This window comes from Oncorhynchus nerka, linkage group LG20, assembly GCF_034236695.1.
Source record: "Oncorhynchus nerka isolate Pitt River linkage group LG20, Oner_Uvic_2.0, whole genome shotgun sequence".
Lineage (NCBI taxonomy): Eukaryota > Metazoa > Chordata > Actinopteri > Salmoniformes > Salmonidae > Oncorhynchus > Oncorhynchus nerka.
In genome coordinates, this window is record NC_088415.1 from 81,591,561 (window position 1) to 81,608,427 (window position 16,867).

The 16,867-nt window shown below is 43.0% G+C and overlaps 1 protein-coding gene and 1 long non-coding RNA gene across 6 annotated transcripts in view; one reads left to right on the forward strand and one right to left on the reverse strand.

The window, feature by feature from the left end:
* LOC115103233 (SPRY domain-containing SOCS box protein 4-like) overlaps positions 1-16,867 on the reverse strand; it is a 138,144-nt gene that overhangs the window by 70,473 nt on the left and 50,804 nt on the right. For all 5 annotated transcript variants that reach the window (XM_029624039.2, XM_029624038.2, XM_029624040.2 and 2 more), the window contains one exon: positions 6,717-7,655. In XM_029624039.2, coding sequence (XP_029479899.1) covers positions 6,717-7,449 — 733 coding nt within the window. In that variant the 5' untranslated portion in view covers positions 7,450-7,655. The remainder of the gene's footprint in view (positions 1-6,716; positions 7,656-16,867) is intronic.
* On the forward strand, positions 589-1,885 carry LOC135562728 (uncharacterized). The gene is made up of 2 exons (XR_010460079.1): positions 589-804; positions 1,382-1,885. It is a non-coding gene; the product is annotated as an uncharacterized LOC135562728 (long non-coding RNA).

Sequence of the window (16,867 nt, forward strand, 5' to 3'; positions counted from 1 at the left end):
TTAATAAAGGTATCTTTTAAATAATAAATGGATTTAATAAAGGTTTCACTAGACACTTTAAATAATAAATGGATTTAATAAAGGTATCACTACACTTTAAATAATAAATGGATTTAATAAAGGTACACTTTTAAATAATAAATGGATTTAATAAAGGTTTCACTAGACACTTTAAATAATAAATGGATTTAATAAAGGTATCACTAGACACTTTAAATAATAAATGGATTTAATAAAGGTATCACTAGACACTTTAAATAATAAATGGATTTAATAAAGGTTTCACTAGACACTTTAAATAATAAATGGATTTAATAAAGGTTTCACTAGACACTTTAAATAATAAATGGATTTAATAAAGGTATCACTCACTTTAAATAATAAATGGATTTAATAAAGGTTTCACTAGACACTTTAAATAATAAATGGATTTAATAAAGGTTTCACTAGACACTTTAAATAATAAATGGATTTAATAAAGGTTTCACTAGACACTTTAAATAACGCCACTTTTTTTAATAATGTCTACATATCCTACATTACTCATCTCATATGTATATTGTGCTGCCATCCGGTTAGAAGGTAACAGAAGGTTTTATTACAGTGGTTAAGATGGATTTTCATTGTGTTCCATAGTGTTTATTGCTCCCTATCGGAGCTTTCTGGTCGTTAGAAAGACTGTACGGAAACAGGAAGTAGAGTAGTCGTTCTGCACGCAGAGAAGCAGCTAAAAACAAAGCTACGGTGCAGGGCTTTCAGTGCAGTTATTTCTTGTCACGATTCAGCCTCAGAAAATATTTGTTTGTAAGTTTGATTCAAGCATATTGCTTGTGATGATAACCTTGTTATTGATATAATTGTTATTTTATCAATGTTAGTGGGTTGCATTTACTCACACATATTGCCTTGCCTTTCATGTATGTCGTTAGCTGTATTACTTTGCTCGTGCGTCATGTAAACTAATTGTAAAACATACAATACTGTAGTTTTGTTACTGTTTCTAGTGTAATATGCTTTGTTATTGTACAGAGGTGGTTGCACATAAGAGTAATGAAAGGAGTTAGCCAATTACCATATGAGTAATAATTAGCTATATGGTTTGGCATCATGCCAGATACATGGTACCTTGGCACGTGCTTTGTATTTATGCAACTTCAACTAGAAATGTATAATGTACAGCTGTAGTATGTCGGTGTGAATTGAATACTAAATGTATAATGTACAGCTGCAGAATGTCGGTGTGAATTGAATACTAAATACTAAATGTATTTTCGCACCAAAGTACGTTCATCTCTAGGAGACAGAATGCGTATCCTTCCTGAGCGGAATGATGACTGCGTAGTCCCATGGTGTTTATACTTGCGTACTATTTTTTGTACAGATGAACGTGATGCCTTCAGGCATTTGGAAATTGCTCCCAAGGATGAACCAGACTTGTGGAGGTCTACAAAAAAAAATCCTGATCGTTTTATATTTTCCCATGATGTTAAGCAAAGAGGCACTGAGTTTGAAGGTAGGCCTTGAAATACATCCACAGGTACACCTTCAATTGACTCAAATGAGGTCAATTAGCCTATCAGAAGCTTCTAGAGCCATGACATAATTTTCCAAGCTGTTCAAAGGCACAGTCAACTTTGTGTATGTTAACTTCTGAACCACTGGATTTGTGATACAGTGAATTATACGTGAAATAGTCTGTCTGTAAACAATTGTTGGAAAAATGTGTTGTGACATGCACAAAGTAGATGTCCTAACCGACTTGCCAAAACTATAGTTTGTTAACAAGAAATTTGTGGAGTGGTTGAAGTTTTAATGACTCCAACCTAAGTGTATGTAAACTTCCGACTTCAACTGTATGTGACCAATAAAATGTGATTGGATTTGAGCGCAGGCATTTTTATTGCAGGCTGTGTGTGTGTGTGTGTGTGTGTGTGTGTGTGTGTGTGTGTGTGTGTGTGTGTGTGTGTGTCTACCAGCTTCCTGACACACGTTCCTGGGCACCAGAGAGGAGACCCCATCAGTAGCAAAGCGCCTAACAGATTCAGCCCACCGATCACACACATACACACACTGGGGTTCTGTGGACACACACGGCTCCCTGTTTGACAGACGCTCTCACCTTTACCTCATACACACACACAAGACATATGCCAGTCACATCTCGCTGGTCATGACACTGGGGCTCTGTGAGCATCCCTGGACGGGACAAAGGCACATGATAAAATGATGCACATTGAGTATAGACAGTGCCTGCCTGTGTCTCAGCCAAAGCCCACTGTGTCCCTCTAGTCCCTCCTCCAGCCTCCCTCCTTTACCCTCCTCTGCCTGCTCTGAAAGCTCAACACAATCAGTACTTTCAGACCTTTCACTTACACACATCAATTCAACACACTCTGTCCACACACACACACACACACACACACACACACGGTCTACAGATTCCCACATACTGTGTACCAAGACACACACACACGAACAACCACAAAATCACACAAAGGACATGCACCCACAGAGACAAATTAACACACACACACGTCACCCCAGCAGCAGACAGACATCCATGATGACTTCATAACAGTGAGTCATGCGTGCTAAACAGCAGCTGCAGCTAGCTTTATTCAAACTTCATCTCAATTCCAACATTTTAATCATCAGTTGTTGGCAGTGCTCAAAATGTGCATCTATTTTTTGATTAATTTCTATTCCTGAAAAGAAAGAAACTGTAGTACGACAAAACACACAACACACACCTCTGGAGAGCAACTGGATTTCCCATCTCCACATTTGCATTTATTAATTTATCTCCCCAAAAATTGCATCTGACACACGGGATCTACCTTCCGCATTGTTTAGCAGTAAATTGAAAGCATTCTTATCACACGCTGCGCATCTGCACACAAAACCTGCATAAACATATCAGGCTGCAGTTCCATGCAGACACACATATTCACACACACCATGTCTCATCCTTAAAGTGAAACGTCATACATCTTCTCTTTAGCGGAGGCTTTCAACCTCCGACTGTACACCATCAAACCGATTCTTTAGAACGACTACCTTTCAAGGACAAGAGCTTTCAACATTCATTCCACTTTTTCCACACTAAGCTTGGAAGTACACAACTGCCGTAACCATTTCCAAGCATAGAAAATACTTTTCAATTGGTGCTTTGAACAGGCTTAGAGATTCTCAGACTTAGACCTTTGCTGTTCCTATCTGTGAAATTCCACAGCAGGACCGGTAAATGTGAACGATTAAGTTAAACCACTTTGGACTATAAATGGGCTGCTTTAAACAGGGCCTAACCCAGGAAAAGACCAACATAAGCCAATGTCCACTGTGGCACAAAAAGGGACAAGGGAAAAAAAGATGCACAACACCAGATTTGTAACACGGGGTCTCATGTAATGTGCTCAGGTGGTGTGAAAACAATAGGTTTCACTACCTAAAAAGCTGAGAACTTCAAAGAAAGGTCAGTGTGTTAGCAGCAGAGATGTGAAGTGACTCGTCTAGCATGAAAAGACGCAACAAACCTCAGACACACAGGTAGGATTGTCAAAGGCACGCCTGCTGGCAGTACTTAGCACCTATGAACAGCGTCGGCAGTAAATCTATTTTGTGTTCACACAGCAAAGACCTTGGACGTCTTCATCCACTTAGCCTTGTTAAAATACTCCAAACCAGAAGGTGGCAGTAGTGTTGTTTAGCAATGAATATCCATGCGTATTGCTTATGGTCTAGATTCCAAGTTATCTGTACTAATCTTGCTATTTTGTAGAAAGCCCATGTTGATACTAGCTATATGAGCACATCTAGATGACTAACTAGCCAGATGATTTAGAAACTATTTAATTCACTCTCCATAATCCCACACTGCCAGTGCCAGCCCATAGCCAAATGATTAGCTAGCTAATGTTAACATATTCGCTAGCTAGCACAATATAGCAAGCTAATGTGGCTAGCTAGCTAATGTAGCTTGCTAGCAAAGGACACTGCACTAACTTGGCAGCTAACACAGGCAGCTGTTTCATGGAAACTGGCAAATCCATAGACTGACGAGGAGTCTACCAAGTCCGGAAGTGTCTTCACCATTCATTTCACTCAAACATAGTTTAAGCTTTGTTTTACTATTGATAGTTACAGCTGATTTCGGGATTGTATATCAATTCGGTCTCCTTTAACATTTGTCATCTAATGTATTTGTTTCAGTCTCTGAATCGTTTATCATACTTTGCGCCATCAGCTCCTGATATCAGGGCATATAAACTACAATCGGTGTCCTGAATTAGCCTAATGTGCATCCAGCTATATCCTGTCCCGAGTTTTGTCTGCCCCGGTTTTCCCTGATTAAACTAGCTGAACTACGCTTGTTTTCGTCAAACTTGCCAAAATGCATAAATACTGCACACTCAACTTTGAAACTCCTTTGCTAGTTATACAATCATGGAACTAAGAAATTCGCTGGAAAGAAACTTGAAAATTATATTGTTTGTTGAAAAGTCATGACGGTTTCACGCTATCTGTGGTGTCGTACGACAAAGGTGGCAAAGGATATCATGGCTATTTAATGTGGATCCAAGTTTAGTTTTGAACCCTAAACTTCGTAGACCCAAAAGTCAGATCAAAAGTGTGTGTTCTAAAAACAGTCTTTGCAGGTGTGTGGGGAGAGGGAGTTTAAACATGTTCTTCAAAGAAAGTGTTTAGACTGAGACCAGAGGCCATATGATCATTTAATTTAATCTGCAAAATTGTAATTATTCACCTACCTCCTCATGCCTTTTGCACACAATGTATTTAGACTCTTTTTTTCTACTGTGTTATTGACTTGTTAATTTTTTACTCCATGTGTAACTCTGTGTTGTCTGTTCACACTGCTATGCTTTATCTTGGCCAGGTCGCAGTTGCAAATGAGAACTTGTTCTCAACTAGTCTACCTGGTTAAATAAAGGTGAAATAAATAAAGAAACTCTTTTTTTTTTTTACTCTGTGATTCTCGCCACACACATGCATTATGGGATGAGAATTATATTCTATGGAGGGAGAGTGGTTAGAGAGCGAATGAACACCGCAATTGGAAAAACAGATTTCAGTCTTGGAGGCGTGTTTCCTGACCGATTCTGCTGTTGGTTAATGATGTTTTCCCCCAATGAGACACTGCAGACACGGAAACCTTTTTTCACTTCCTCAAAACTCCCAGAATGAATCTAAAGATATCTGTAATAAATGTAATAAATGTTGCCAAGAATGGTTTCATTGTGCAGTTATACATCTAACTAAATTGTTTGGTGAAGTATACCTCAAGTTAAAAAAAAAATGTGTGACGTGCTGTCTTATGTAACCAGAAACAACACGGAGCTGCTGGGCCCTGGAGTATGTTGGTGTTCTCAACGACTCAGCACTTCAACATCGACAGCATTGCTCATTACGTAAAGGGGCCATTGGTCAAGCCCCCTAGCTTAACCAGGTTAATATCTGGTCAATATAAAACCATCAAGGAAGTCTTAAGTGTTTTCTTTTATATCCTTAATCATTTGGAATGGATATAATGCTTCTACACTATCTTATGTAATATCTCAAAGTGATATGACTAGGTGTTGTTAGCAAATCATCTAAATAAAATGTTAACAGTGCAGGAAACAAAGAACCCTGTTCATTGCCAAGCTAAATGACTTCAGTGTCTCCACTATCTCTACATCGGTCTATAACGACCAAATCAGATACTGTAGCTTCTGCTTTGCTTCAGGATCTGCCCTCTCGTGTTCTGAACAGTCATTGTATATTTTCCAGGAAAGCATCCAATAATGACTGAAGGTAAAGTTCCATGTTCTATGTTGCCTTCAAAGGGCTTTGCTTTCCTCATTGGTTCCCCTTCATGATCACTTTGGTTAAAAATACCTCCCACCATGCTTCTCAGATCAGTGGTAATGAAGAGGTGTAGAGGAAGCTAATTTAGCCATTTTTCTACTATTACTGTACCCCCAGGTATTATTGTATTACTATTGTATTACTATTGTATTACCATCTTACAGTCGGAAGTTTACATACACTTAGGTTGGAGTCGTTAAAACTAGTTTTTCAACCACTCCACAAATATCTTGTTAACAAGCTATAGTTTTGGCAAGTTGTTAGGACATTCTACTTTGTGCATGACACAACACATTTTTCCAACAATTGTTTACAGATAGACCATTTCACTGTATCTCAAATCCAGTGGGTCAGAAGTTAACATACACAAAGTTGACTGTGCACAGCTTTAAACAGCTTGTAAAATTCCATCATGGCTCTAGAAGCTTCTGTTAGGCTAATTGACATAATGACCTCATTTGAGTCAATTGGAGGTGTACCTGTGGATGTATTTCAAGGCCTACCTTCAAACTCAGTGCCTCTTTGCTTGACATCATGGGAAAATCAAAATAAATCAGCCAAGACCTCATTGTAGACCTCCACAAGTCTGGTTCATCCTCGGGAGCAATTATTCATTTCACATTCTTAAAATAAAGTGGTGATCCTAACTGAACTAAAACAGGGAATTGTTACTAGGATTAAATGTCAGGAATTGTGAAAAACTGAGTTTAAATGTATTTGACTAAGGTGTATGTAAACTTCCAACTTCAACTGTATATAATGACGCAAAATACAAGGCATGTCTAGACCTCTACTTATTCATTCCTGTGAGAGACAGTAGAACGAGAGATTAAAGAGGAGAGGACACTTACGATCCAGTCCGTTGACGTATCTCATGCTGATCTCACAGTGGCCCCACACGGCGCTGACGATGGGGTACAGCTTCTTCCCCTTCAGGCCTCTGAACGCCACTCCCAGGTACTGTCCGTCCACCGTGAAACTCAACGTGCCCTCGTCCATATCCAACACCACTAGTAGAGCGTCCGGCAATACGAAAGCCTCCTCGGGCTCTAAGAAACACGGATATGAAGGTAGGGAAGCCTGGGCCCGGTTCTTACTGTCATGGTACAGTCGGTTCCTGCCCAAGTCCCACCCCCAGGACTCTGAGTCACTGCCCACTAGCGCCATGTAGCCGACCGAGTGTAAGGGGGCGTCAGCGGTGGCAACTCCCACCACGGCGTGTGTTCCTCGCTGTCTCACTGGCCAGTGGATCCGCCAGACGTGAAGTCCCCGCGTGTAGCCCACTTGACCGCGGATGCAGTCGGTGCTCTGGGCTACAGGGTGGCGGTGGAAGGTCAGTTTGTCCTCCTCCTTGATGAAGACGTTGAGCGAGCGATCCTCTGGGTTCCAGGCATGGCGGAGCTGTAGGTCTGGAGGCGCGGCAGGCATGTCTAGAAGTAGGTCCAACCGTGGTGGCTTGTGGAAGTCGGGGCCCCGCAGCTCGGGGTGGAGGAGCCGGCGGTGGGCCGAGGGACGGAATGAGGGTGAGCCGCCCTCGCCGCGACTGTCCACTGACTTGATGCCGCCAGAGATTTTCTGGCCCATGGTGGCGGTGAGAAAGGGGGAGTGGAAAGGGGGGAGGAGGAAGCTGTTAGTTTGGGTCGGTTTGGTCCTCCGTCGCCCCGGCGTTACCTCATCAAAGCAGATTTTCAGTGCAGTAACCAGGGGAACCACAGGGAGTGGTGATGATGCACTCCTGTTGCAGGCTCACGCCACAAAGCCGCCTTCAAAAGGGGCCAACGAAGACACGCCTGCGAGGAGAGCGCAGAGAGAGGAGAATGTGAGTACATGTAAGATTACAGATTGTTATGACTACTCTGTTCTGGCCGAAATCACTGCCTCCCTGAAAAACACAGTCACACAAAGTACTAGAGAGAGAGACAGCCAGACAAGACAGACAGGGAGAGAGAGAGAGACAGCCAGACAAGACAGACAGGGAGAGAGAGAGAGACAGCCAGACAAGACAGACAGGGAGAGAGAGAGACAGCCAGACAAGACAGACAGGGAGAGAGAGAGACAGCCAGACAAGACAGACAGGGAGAGAGAGAGACAGCCAGACAAGACAGACAGGGAGAGAGAGAGAGAGACAGACAGAGACAAAGTGTGAACGACAGAGAAAAAGATGGAGAGAGGTGGAAGGGCAGCGAGAGAGGGAGCGAGAGAGAGATAACAGAGTAGATCAGGGGGTAGTATGAAGGCTACTCCACAGCTCTTTATGCAAAACACAAACATGTGTGGGTGTTAACAGGAACAAATCAACGAAAGGGACGGGTGTACTGCAAACAAACACTTCCTGACTAACCTACCCCCTTTCCAGACTAACACACCCACACACATACACACTGATGGAAGGTAGGCCTACTCTTTCAACTTCTGCATCAAAGAGTACAGATGCCCACACACATACTGTTAACCCTCTACATTCGTACCCATATACAGGTTGAAAATGGCAGATTTGGACACTGGTTTTTCTTTCTTTCTCCTTGCATTTTCTATTTATATTGTGTGTATTTTCTGTCATTTGTGTAATTTAGGGTTCATCTGTTCATCTGTAAAAGAGACCTTGGTCTCAGCATGACTCCCTGATAAAATAAAGGTTAAATAAATAAAAATAAGTGCCTAAATTGGAACGCAGTGGCTGTACATGAACATTCTCTGAATGATGTCAGCCCTCAGGCTCTGCGCCTCACAGCGCTGTATGAGTTGACTGACAGCCGTTCTGAACTTCAGCACCACACAAGACAAGAAGCTACCGGTCACTCCCGCTAAATAGGCAACATTTGAAAAAATTTATCGTCTGAAGGAAATGCAGTAAATTAAGAGGAATATTCAATTATGAAAGATGAGACATTGAAGATTATAATAAATACCGCTTTGATGTCATACGAGCAAGCCAAACATCCAAATGTGCACCTCACATTTCCATATCATAAAACTCATGTAATATAAAGTGTCAATGTTTATGATCAATGTTTTTTCTATTGTGAGAAAATTCATAGAGGAACAGGCACCTGAAAGCACACGACTCCTTTCTATGCGTACCGAGATTCCAATCTGTTTCTCTGAATTGAGAAAGTTTAACACTGTGAGATCATAACTTAGCTATTCATGTTGGCAATAGAACAAGATTTCAAATGATGCCCACCTGACCCAGATTACGATTTATAATGGCCCGTTTTTGGATTGCATAAACAACTAATTGTGTGATGCGGAGGTGCAGGGCTGAGCTCCAAGCAAAACAACTACAAGTGAGCACAACTAGGAGAATTCAAAAATGACTCTTCTTTGAGTCATAAAAGTGCATTGAATATGCTTTTCATATCTATTCTGTGAGAAATATATTTTGTGATGGGGAGGGGGTGGGGGGGTCGTATCGCTTTGACAATATAATATTTTTGTGCTAGTTGGCTGTACCTGCACAAAAACGCAAACATTTTTTTTCCCATGACTGATCAAAATGTATTTTCTCATGGCTCTCTTGTCCCTCTGCAGCAGACATATATTTATTTGTACTTTATTTAACTAGGCAAGTCAGTTAAGAACAAATTCTTATTTTCAATGACGGCCTAGGAACAGTGGGTTAACTGCCTTGTTCAGGGGCAGAACGACAGATATGTACCTTGTCAGCTCGGGGATTCAAACTTTCGGTTACTAGCCCAACACTCTAACCACTAGGCTACCCTCCCACCCCATATATATGGTGAGTATTTATGTTTGGAACATCAAATCGCTATACATAGAGAATTGCAGTACATATCATATTGGCACCGAAGTATCATGGTAATATCGTGAAGTCCCTGGCAATTCCCAGCCCTTATCCATATTGGCCAATTCCCAGCCCTTATCCATATTGGCCAATTCCCAGCCCTTATCCATATTGGCCAATTCCCAGCCCTTATCCATATTGGCCAATTCCCAGCCCTTATCCATATTGGCCAATTCCCAGCCCTTATCCATATTGGCCAATTCCCAGCCCTTATCCATATTGGCCAATTCCCAGCCCTTATCCATATTGGCCAATTCTCAGCCCTCATCCATTTTAGCCCATTCCCAGCCCTCATCCATTTTAGCCCATTCCCAGCCCTCATCCATTTTAGCCCATTCCCAGCCCTCATCCATTTTAGCCCATTCCCAGCCCTCATCCATTTTAGCCCATTCCCAGCCCTCATCCATTTTAGCCCATTCCCAGCCCTCATCCATATTGGCCAATTCCCAGGAGTGTAAAGGGTTAAAGCATCCTGAGTGGTGTTCCTCTACAGCCAAGACTACAACTCAGAGGCGGCTAGCGTTCATTTAGATAATTCATTTTTAATGAGCGCCTTTTAGAAAAGGAGCAGAGTTGGCAAAAACAGGAAGGGAAAAAAAGGTAATAATTTATTGCCCCAATTCCTTGAGACTCCCGGGCCTAAAAAACCTCTTCAAAACAAAGTCCCTGTTTGCCACAGCCAAAACATCATTAATCAAAGGTGATGTGAAAAAGAACACTGAACTAGGAGATCATATAAGATTGGCTGATAATAAGTTAAAAACACTAGTGCTCTACATAACGCTAGCAGGCAGTTCCTGTTCCGACAAACACACACAGGTCCCACTTGGCTGCACGCATGCACACACACACACACATACACACACACACACACACAGTTCCTGCTCAGCTGAAGTGATGTATACGTAACTTCCTGAACACAGGGAAAGGTACACTCATACCTCAGACTGGGAAGTGGCACTGACACACCTCTTGGGGGTAAAGACACACAAAGGTATACACAGCTGACAGTTACAGTAAATACGGAACGGTACTGTACTGGACACACAGATGTCAGACTGTGAAAGAGAGGTCTACTGTTGCTATGTAAGCTAAGGTAAGCACAGACACAGTAAAACAGTCAACACTCCGACACAGGGAGGGAAGACACAGCCTGAAAGAGAGATCTGTCTATGTAAGTTAACAGGAAGGAGGGTGACCAGACAGCCCTGGCTCACCCCTCTCTCTCTCTCTCTCCCTCCCCCTCTGTCTTCCTCCCATCAAATGAGAAGAGGAATGACATCATGAGAGCAGAGTGCGTCTGTGTGTGTGTGTGTGTGGGGCACCAGAGTTCATTTTGTGTCTGTGTGTGTGTGGCACCAGAGTTCAGTTTGTGTCTGTGTGTGTGTGTGGCACCAGAGTTCAGTGTGTGTCTGTGTCTGTGTGGCACCAAAGTTCAGTTTGTGTCTGTGTCTGTGTGGCACCAGAGTTCAGTCTGTGTCTGTGTGTGGCACCAGAGTTCAGTGTGTGTCTGTGTCTGTGTGTGGCACCAGAGTTCAGTGTGTGTCTGTGTCTGTGTGGCACCAGAGTTCAGTGTGTGTCTGTGTCTGTGTGTGGCACCAGAGTTCAGTGTGTGTGTGTCTGTGTGGCACCAGAGTTCAGTGTGTGTCTGTGTCTGTGTGTGGCACCAGAGTTCAGTTTGTGTTTGTGTCTGTGTCTGTGTGGCACCAGAGTTCAGTTTGTGTCTGTGTGGCACCAGAGTTCAGTTTGTGTCTGTGTGTGTGTGTGTGGCACCAGAGTTCAGTGTGTCTGTGTGGCACCAGAGTTCAGTTTGTGTCTGTGTCTGTGTGGCACCAGAGCTCAGTTTGTGTCTGTGTGTGTGTGTGGCACCAGAGTTCAGTTTGTGTGGCACCAGAGTTCAGTTTGTGTCTGTGTGTGTGTGTGGCACCAGAGTTCAGTATGTGTCTGTGTATGGCACCAGAGTTCAGTTTGTGTCTGTGTCTGTGTGGCACCAGAGTTCAGTTTGTGTCTGTGTGTGTGTGTGTGTGCGCGCACTCATGTCCACTTATCCCCTCTCCCCCCAGATGGCTCCTCTACTCAGCTGGCCCAGAACCAGTTTGGGAGGACATGTGGCTGGCAACCTATGCATTACACTCGTTGTCAGGGGGTTGCTTCACCACTGACCTCCGTCGCCACGGTCATCATTACCACGGTTACCCCTCTGAAGGGACCTGGACACGGTGTTTGGCGTGAAGAGCTGCAACAGCAGCTGCTGTTTACACATGCCCTCTCTTCCCCTATTTTTCTCATGTCTCTGGCACACTTCATGGTTCCCCCAGACTTCTGCTGATTCATTTAGGAGAGTGCTCTTCTGTCATCATCCCTTCGTTTAGCTGGGTTAGACAGGTGTGGCAGTAAGAGGAGCAGACAGCAGAGGTGTCAGGCACACACACTCACATGCATGGCAATTGAGAATAAGTTTTGTTGTTACACTGACATGAGCATGGCCATCTCCTTTGTCATGACGTTGGCCTGTGGGTAAGGTTTATGACCCCCCATAAATACCTTTCTCCCTTTCCTCTCTTGACTCTACTGAAGGACTCTTGAAAAGCCTAAAGAGTGGGGGAACATCAAAAGATGGGGAGAAAGGAACCATATTTCGGTAATCCAACCAGTTGAAAATATGCATTAGTACTTAAAGAATATGATGTCAGTTCGTTTGTCATCTGAGACATTCTTATAAACTGTATCGGGGAAAGTCTACACATTATAGTTGCCCTCTGCCTCATGGACAGGCTTTCATGCATATCTCTCCGACAAGCCCTGACTCTGTAGACAGGCTTCGATGTGACACACACATTTACATTGCCTTCAGAAAGTGTTCACACACCTTGACTCCCCCCCAACTTTTTTTTGGTATATCCTACATTTTAAATGGATTTGTCACTGGCCTACACACAATACCCCATAATGTCATAATGGAATCGTTTTAGAATTTTTTACAAATTAATTTAAAAATTAAAAGCTGAAAGTCAATAAAGTATTCAAAAATTTTTATGGCAAGCCTAATAAGTTCAGAAGGAAAGATTTGCTTAACGAGTGATATAATAAGATGCATGGACTAAATAATAGTGCTTAACATGATTTTTGAATGAACACATCTCTGTACCCCACACATACAGATAATTGTAAGGTCCCTCAGTCGAGCAGTGAATTTCAAACAGATTCAACCACAAAGACTTGGGAGGTTTTCCAATGCCTCACAAAGGGTACCTATTGGTAGATAAAAAAAACATTAGTACAAAACAGACATTGAACATCCCTTTGAGCATGGTGAAGTTACCAAATACACTTTGGAGGGTGTATCAATACACCCAGTCACTACAAACATACAGGCGTCCTTCCTAACTCAGTTGCCTAGGGGAAGGAAATCGCTTAGGGATTTCACCATGAGGACAATGGTGACTTTAAAACAGTTACAGAGTTTAATGGCTGTGATGGGGGAAAAAAACTGAGAATGGATCAACAATATTGTAGTTACTCCACAATACTAACCTAATTGACAGAATGAAAAGGAAGCCTGTACAGAATAAAAAATATTCCAAAACATACATCCTGTTCACAAAAAGGCACTAAAGTAATACTGTAAAAAATGTGGCAACGCAATTCACTTTTTTGTCCTGAATACCAAGTGATACATATATGTTTGGGGCAAATCCAATACAACACATTACCGAGTACCACACTCTATATTTTCAAGCATAGTGGTGGCTGTATCATGTTATAGGTATGCTTGTAATCGTTAAGGAGTGGGGAGTTTTTCAGGATGAAAAAGAAACAGAATGGGGCTAAGCACAAAATCCTAGAGGAAAACCTGGTTGCCTGCTTTCCACCAGACACTGGGAGATGAATTCACCTCTCAGTAAGACAATAACCTAAAACACAAGGCCAAATCTACACTGGAATTGCTTTCCAAGACAGTGAATGTTCCAGAGTGGCTGAGTTACAGTTTTGACTTAAATCTTCTTGAGAATCTATAGTAAGACCTGAAAATGGTTGTCTAGCAATGATCAACAACCAATTTGACAGAGCTTTTAACAAGAATAATGGGTAAATGTTGCACAATCCAGGTGTGGAAAGCTCTTAGAGATTTACCCCAAAAAGAGACTCACAGCTGTAATCACTGACAAAGGTGCTTCTACAAAGTACTGACTCAGGGGTGTGAATACTTATGTAAATGAGATATTTCTGTATTTCATTTTTAATACATTTGCAAAAATGTCTGAAAACATGTTTTCACTTTGTCATCGTAGGCATTGTAGTAGATGGATAAAAACAAAACAAACAAATCGCAACCATTTTGAATTCAGGCTGTAACTCAACAAAATCTGAAATAAGTCAGTGTATGACTGTACACACACACACACAGTTCATCAGGCTGACATTCTTCTCACAGTCATTACCTAGGAACAGCCACACACGCACAGTCCTAGGGAAAACTCCTCACTCCCCATAATAATGTCTGGAACATGAACAAATGATCAAACAAAGTCGGTCAGCTTTACAGGAGGAAGAACCAAGACCAGTCTGTTAATGGGAATCCAAAGCAATGCGTTCACACAGACAAACACAGGCTTGTAGCAACCCTGGTTCCAATTAGAGGGGTGTGTGTGTGTGGTGTGTGTGTGTGTGTGTGTGTGTGTGTGTGTGTGTGTGTGTGTGTTGCTAGGGGTGAACTGCAGTGAAGACTGAAGACTATACAAACTATTCCAAACAACCTTTAGTGTCTACATAGTTGAGATTCATTCCATGTGAGGATATGCCAGGGGTAGGTAGATTGTATGCAGTATGTCATTATTTAGAGTTATGTCAAAATATAGACTGAATTCCACAGAATGATTGGTCTTTAAGAGAGAAGAAGTTATACTCCATCTGAAAGCGGCCCGTTACTCCCATTGGACCATATAAAGAGAACAAGAAATGTGGGAAATCTCCCTCTTCCATTTATTTGAATCCATCATTCCCTCTCTCCTGTTAGGCTAAAGAAACTCTTCCTTACTCTGTCCCTCCTCCCACCCCTCCATCCCACCTCTTTCCCCTCCATCCCCCCTCTTTCCCCTCCATCCCACCTCTTTCCCCTCCATCCCACCTCTTTCCCCTCCATCCCCCCTCTTTCCCCTCCATCCCACTTCTTTCCCCTCCATCCCCCTCTTTCCCCTCCATCCCCCTCTTTCCCCTCCATCCCACCTCTTTCCCCTCCATCCCACCTCTTTCCCCTCCATCCCCCTCTCTCCATCCCACCTCCATCCCACCTCTTTCCCCTCCATCCCCCTCTCCCCTCCATCCCACCTCTTTCCCCTCCATCCCAACCCTTTCCCCTCCATCCCCCTCTTTCCCCTCCATCCCAACCTTTCTTTCCCCCTCTTTCCCCTCCATCCCACCTCTTTCCCCTTCTTTCCCCTCCATCCCCCTCTTTCCCCCTTCCCCTCCATCCCCCCATCCCCCTCTTTCCCCTCCATCCCCCTCTCTGTAGCAGCAGTAAACCATCAGCGAAAGGTAAAAACAGCACTAACACCCTGTAAATTGGTACAAATTACATCATGCTGCCAACAAAAATGGGCCAGTCGATTTGCAGTGCTGCAATCAACGAAAGCTTGACAGGCAGAGACGTCTGCTTTACACACACAAAACTGTGATAGGCCTGTGTGTTTTGGAAGATTAGCCTTTATGGCGATTTTAATGGTCAGGAGCACTTGGTTAAAAAATAATTTAAAAAATAATAATATATATATTTTTTAAATCGCACCAATGTATCAGTTTGAACTCAGTTTTAAATGACCTGATATATTGCAGCCACAAACACACAGCAGGCATTATTAAACATGGACATCAAAACCATAGGCACGTAGTCATTGACACACACAATAGATTTTTCTTGCAATTCTTACATATAAACTTCAATGGGAGAAAGGATGTTCTATTTTTTTATTTTTACGATGAATGTCGTTTCAGAAGCCAACAGCACCAATGTGTCGGCGGAAGCACCACTTAACTGACGACCGAAGTCAGCCTGCACAAGGAGTCGCTAGAGCGCAATGAGCCAAGTAAAGCCCACCCAGCCAAACCCTCCCCTAACCTGGACAACGCTGGGCCAATTGTGCACCACTCTATGGGACTCCCGGTCACGGCCGGTTGTGACACTGCCTGGGATCAAACCCGGGTCTGTAGTGACACCTCAAGCACTGCGACGCAGTGCCTTAGAGCGCTGCTCCACTCGGGAGAGCATCTTATAATCTTAACTCATTTAAATATGTAACGCCTCAAAACAGTCATCACGTGCGCATTATACGGCTTTGTTTACAAACTGTAAGATAGCTCAAGCAAACTAAACCCTTTTCATGTGTGTTGTGCCTTTTAGTTAGCTAGCTACTGTACTTACCAGCATGGCAGAAAAAGCACAATGTTGTGACTGGATGCCATAGCATTCATTTAAAGTTACACTATATTCCGAAGAATTAACATTTAACAGCAGTGGCTGCTTTTCATTTCAGGCTCCACTGAAAATTTCGATCATGTAAGTGCAGTGTACATTTAGAGCGAAGTTGCTTTATCAACTGGTGAGGACATTCGATAGATCTTGCCAGGAAGCTAAACCTGAAGACGGATGCTGTGCCATTATTGACAGTGGATCTTGCAAGGGCTGACCATAATGTAAGTATCAGAGTTTGATGAGTCTGACTCGGTGGCTGTGGCTGGAACTGTGGCTGTTTTGACTTGTGAACGATATATTTTCTGTAACACACCTGTTAAGTCACAACGACGCCAGCATTGGCAGTGCAGCATTTAGGGCGATACGGCCTCCGCAGAAGTAAGGGCATTCATACTTCTTGACCTTCACAGAGCAGCACAGAGCTGTTGTGAGGAAAGTTGTCAAAGAAGTGAGTGTGTGCTTATACTGGACCTCCCACCCCCACCTACCATCAACCAATCACGTCGATGCGAAGCTATACGGAGCCTCCACATGGTTACAACATTTGCAGTTCAGAGCTCAATTTGGCGTCCGCGTGCCTCTGGAGGATCCGCAATTGCGTCAGACAATCCATATGGAGCCGCCGACCACATATTCAGATTAAACATAAAATTGGCTTTCAGCCCCCTACGTTGCGTCTGAGTAGTGCCAGCACACAGCCGACACGCAGGAATGTTGACCATAAAAGG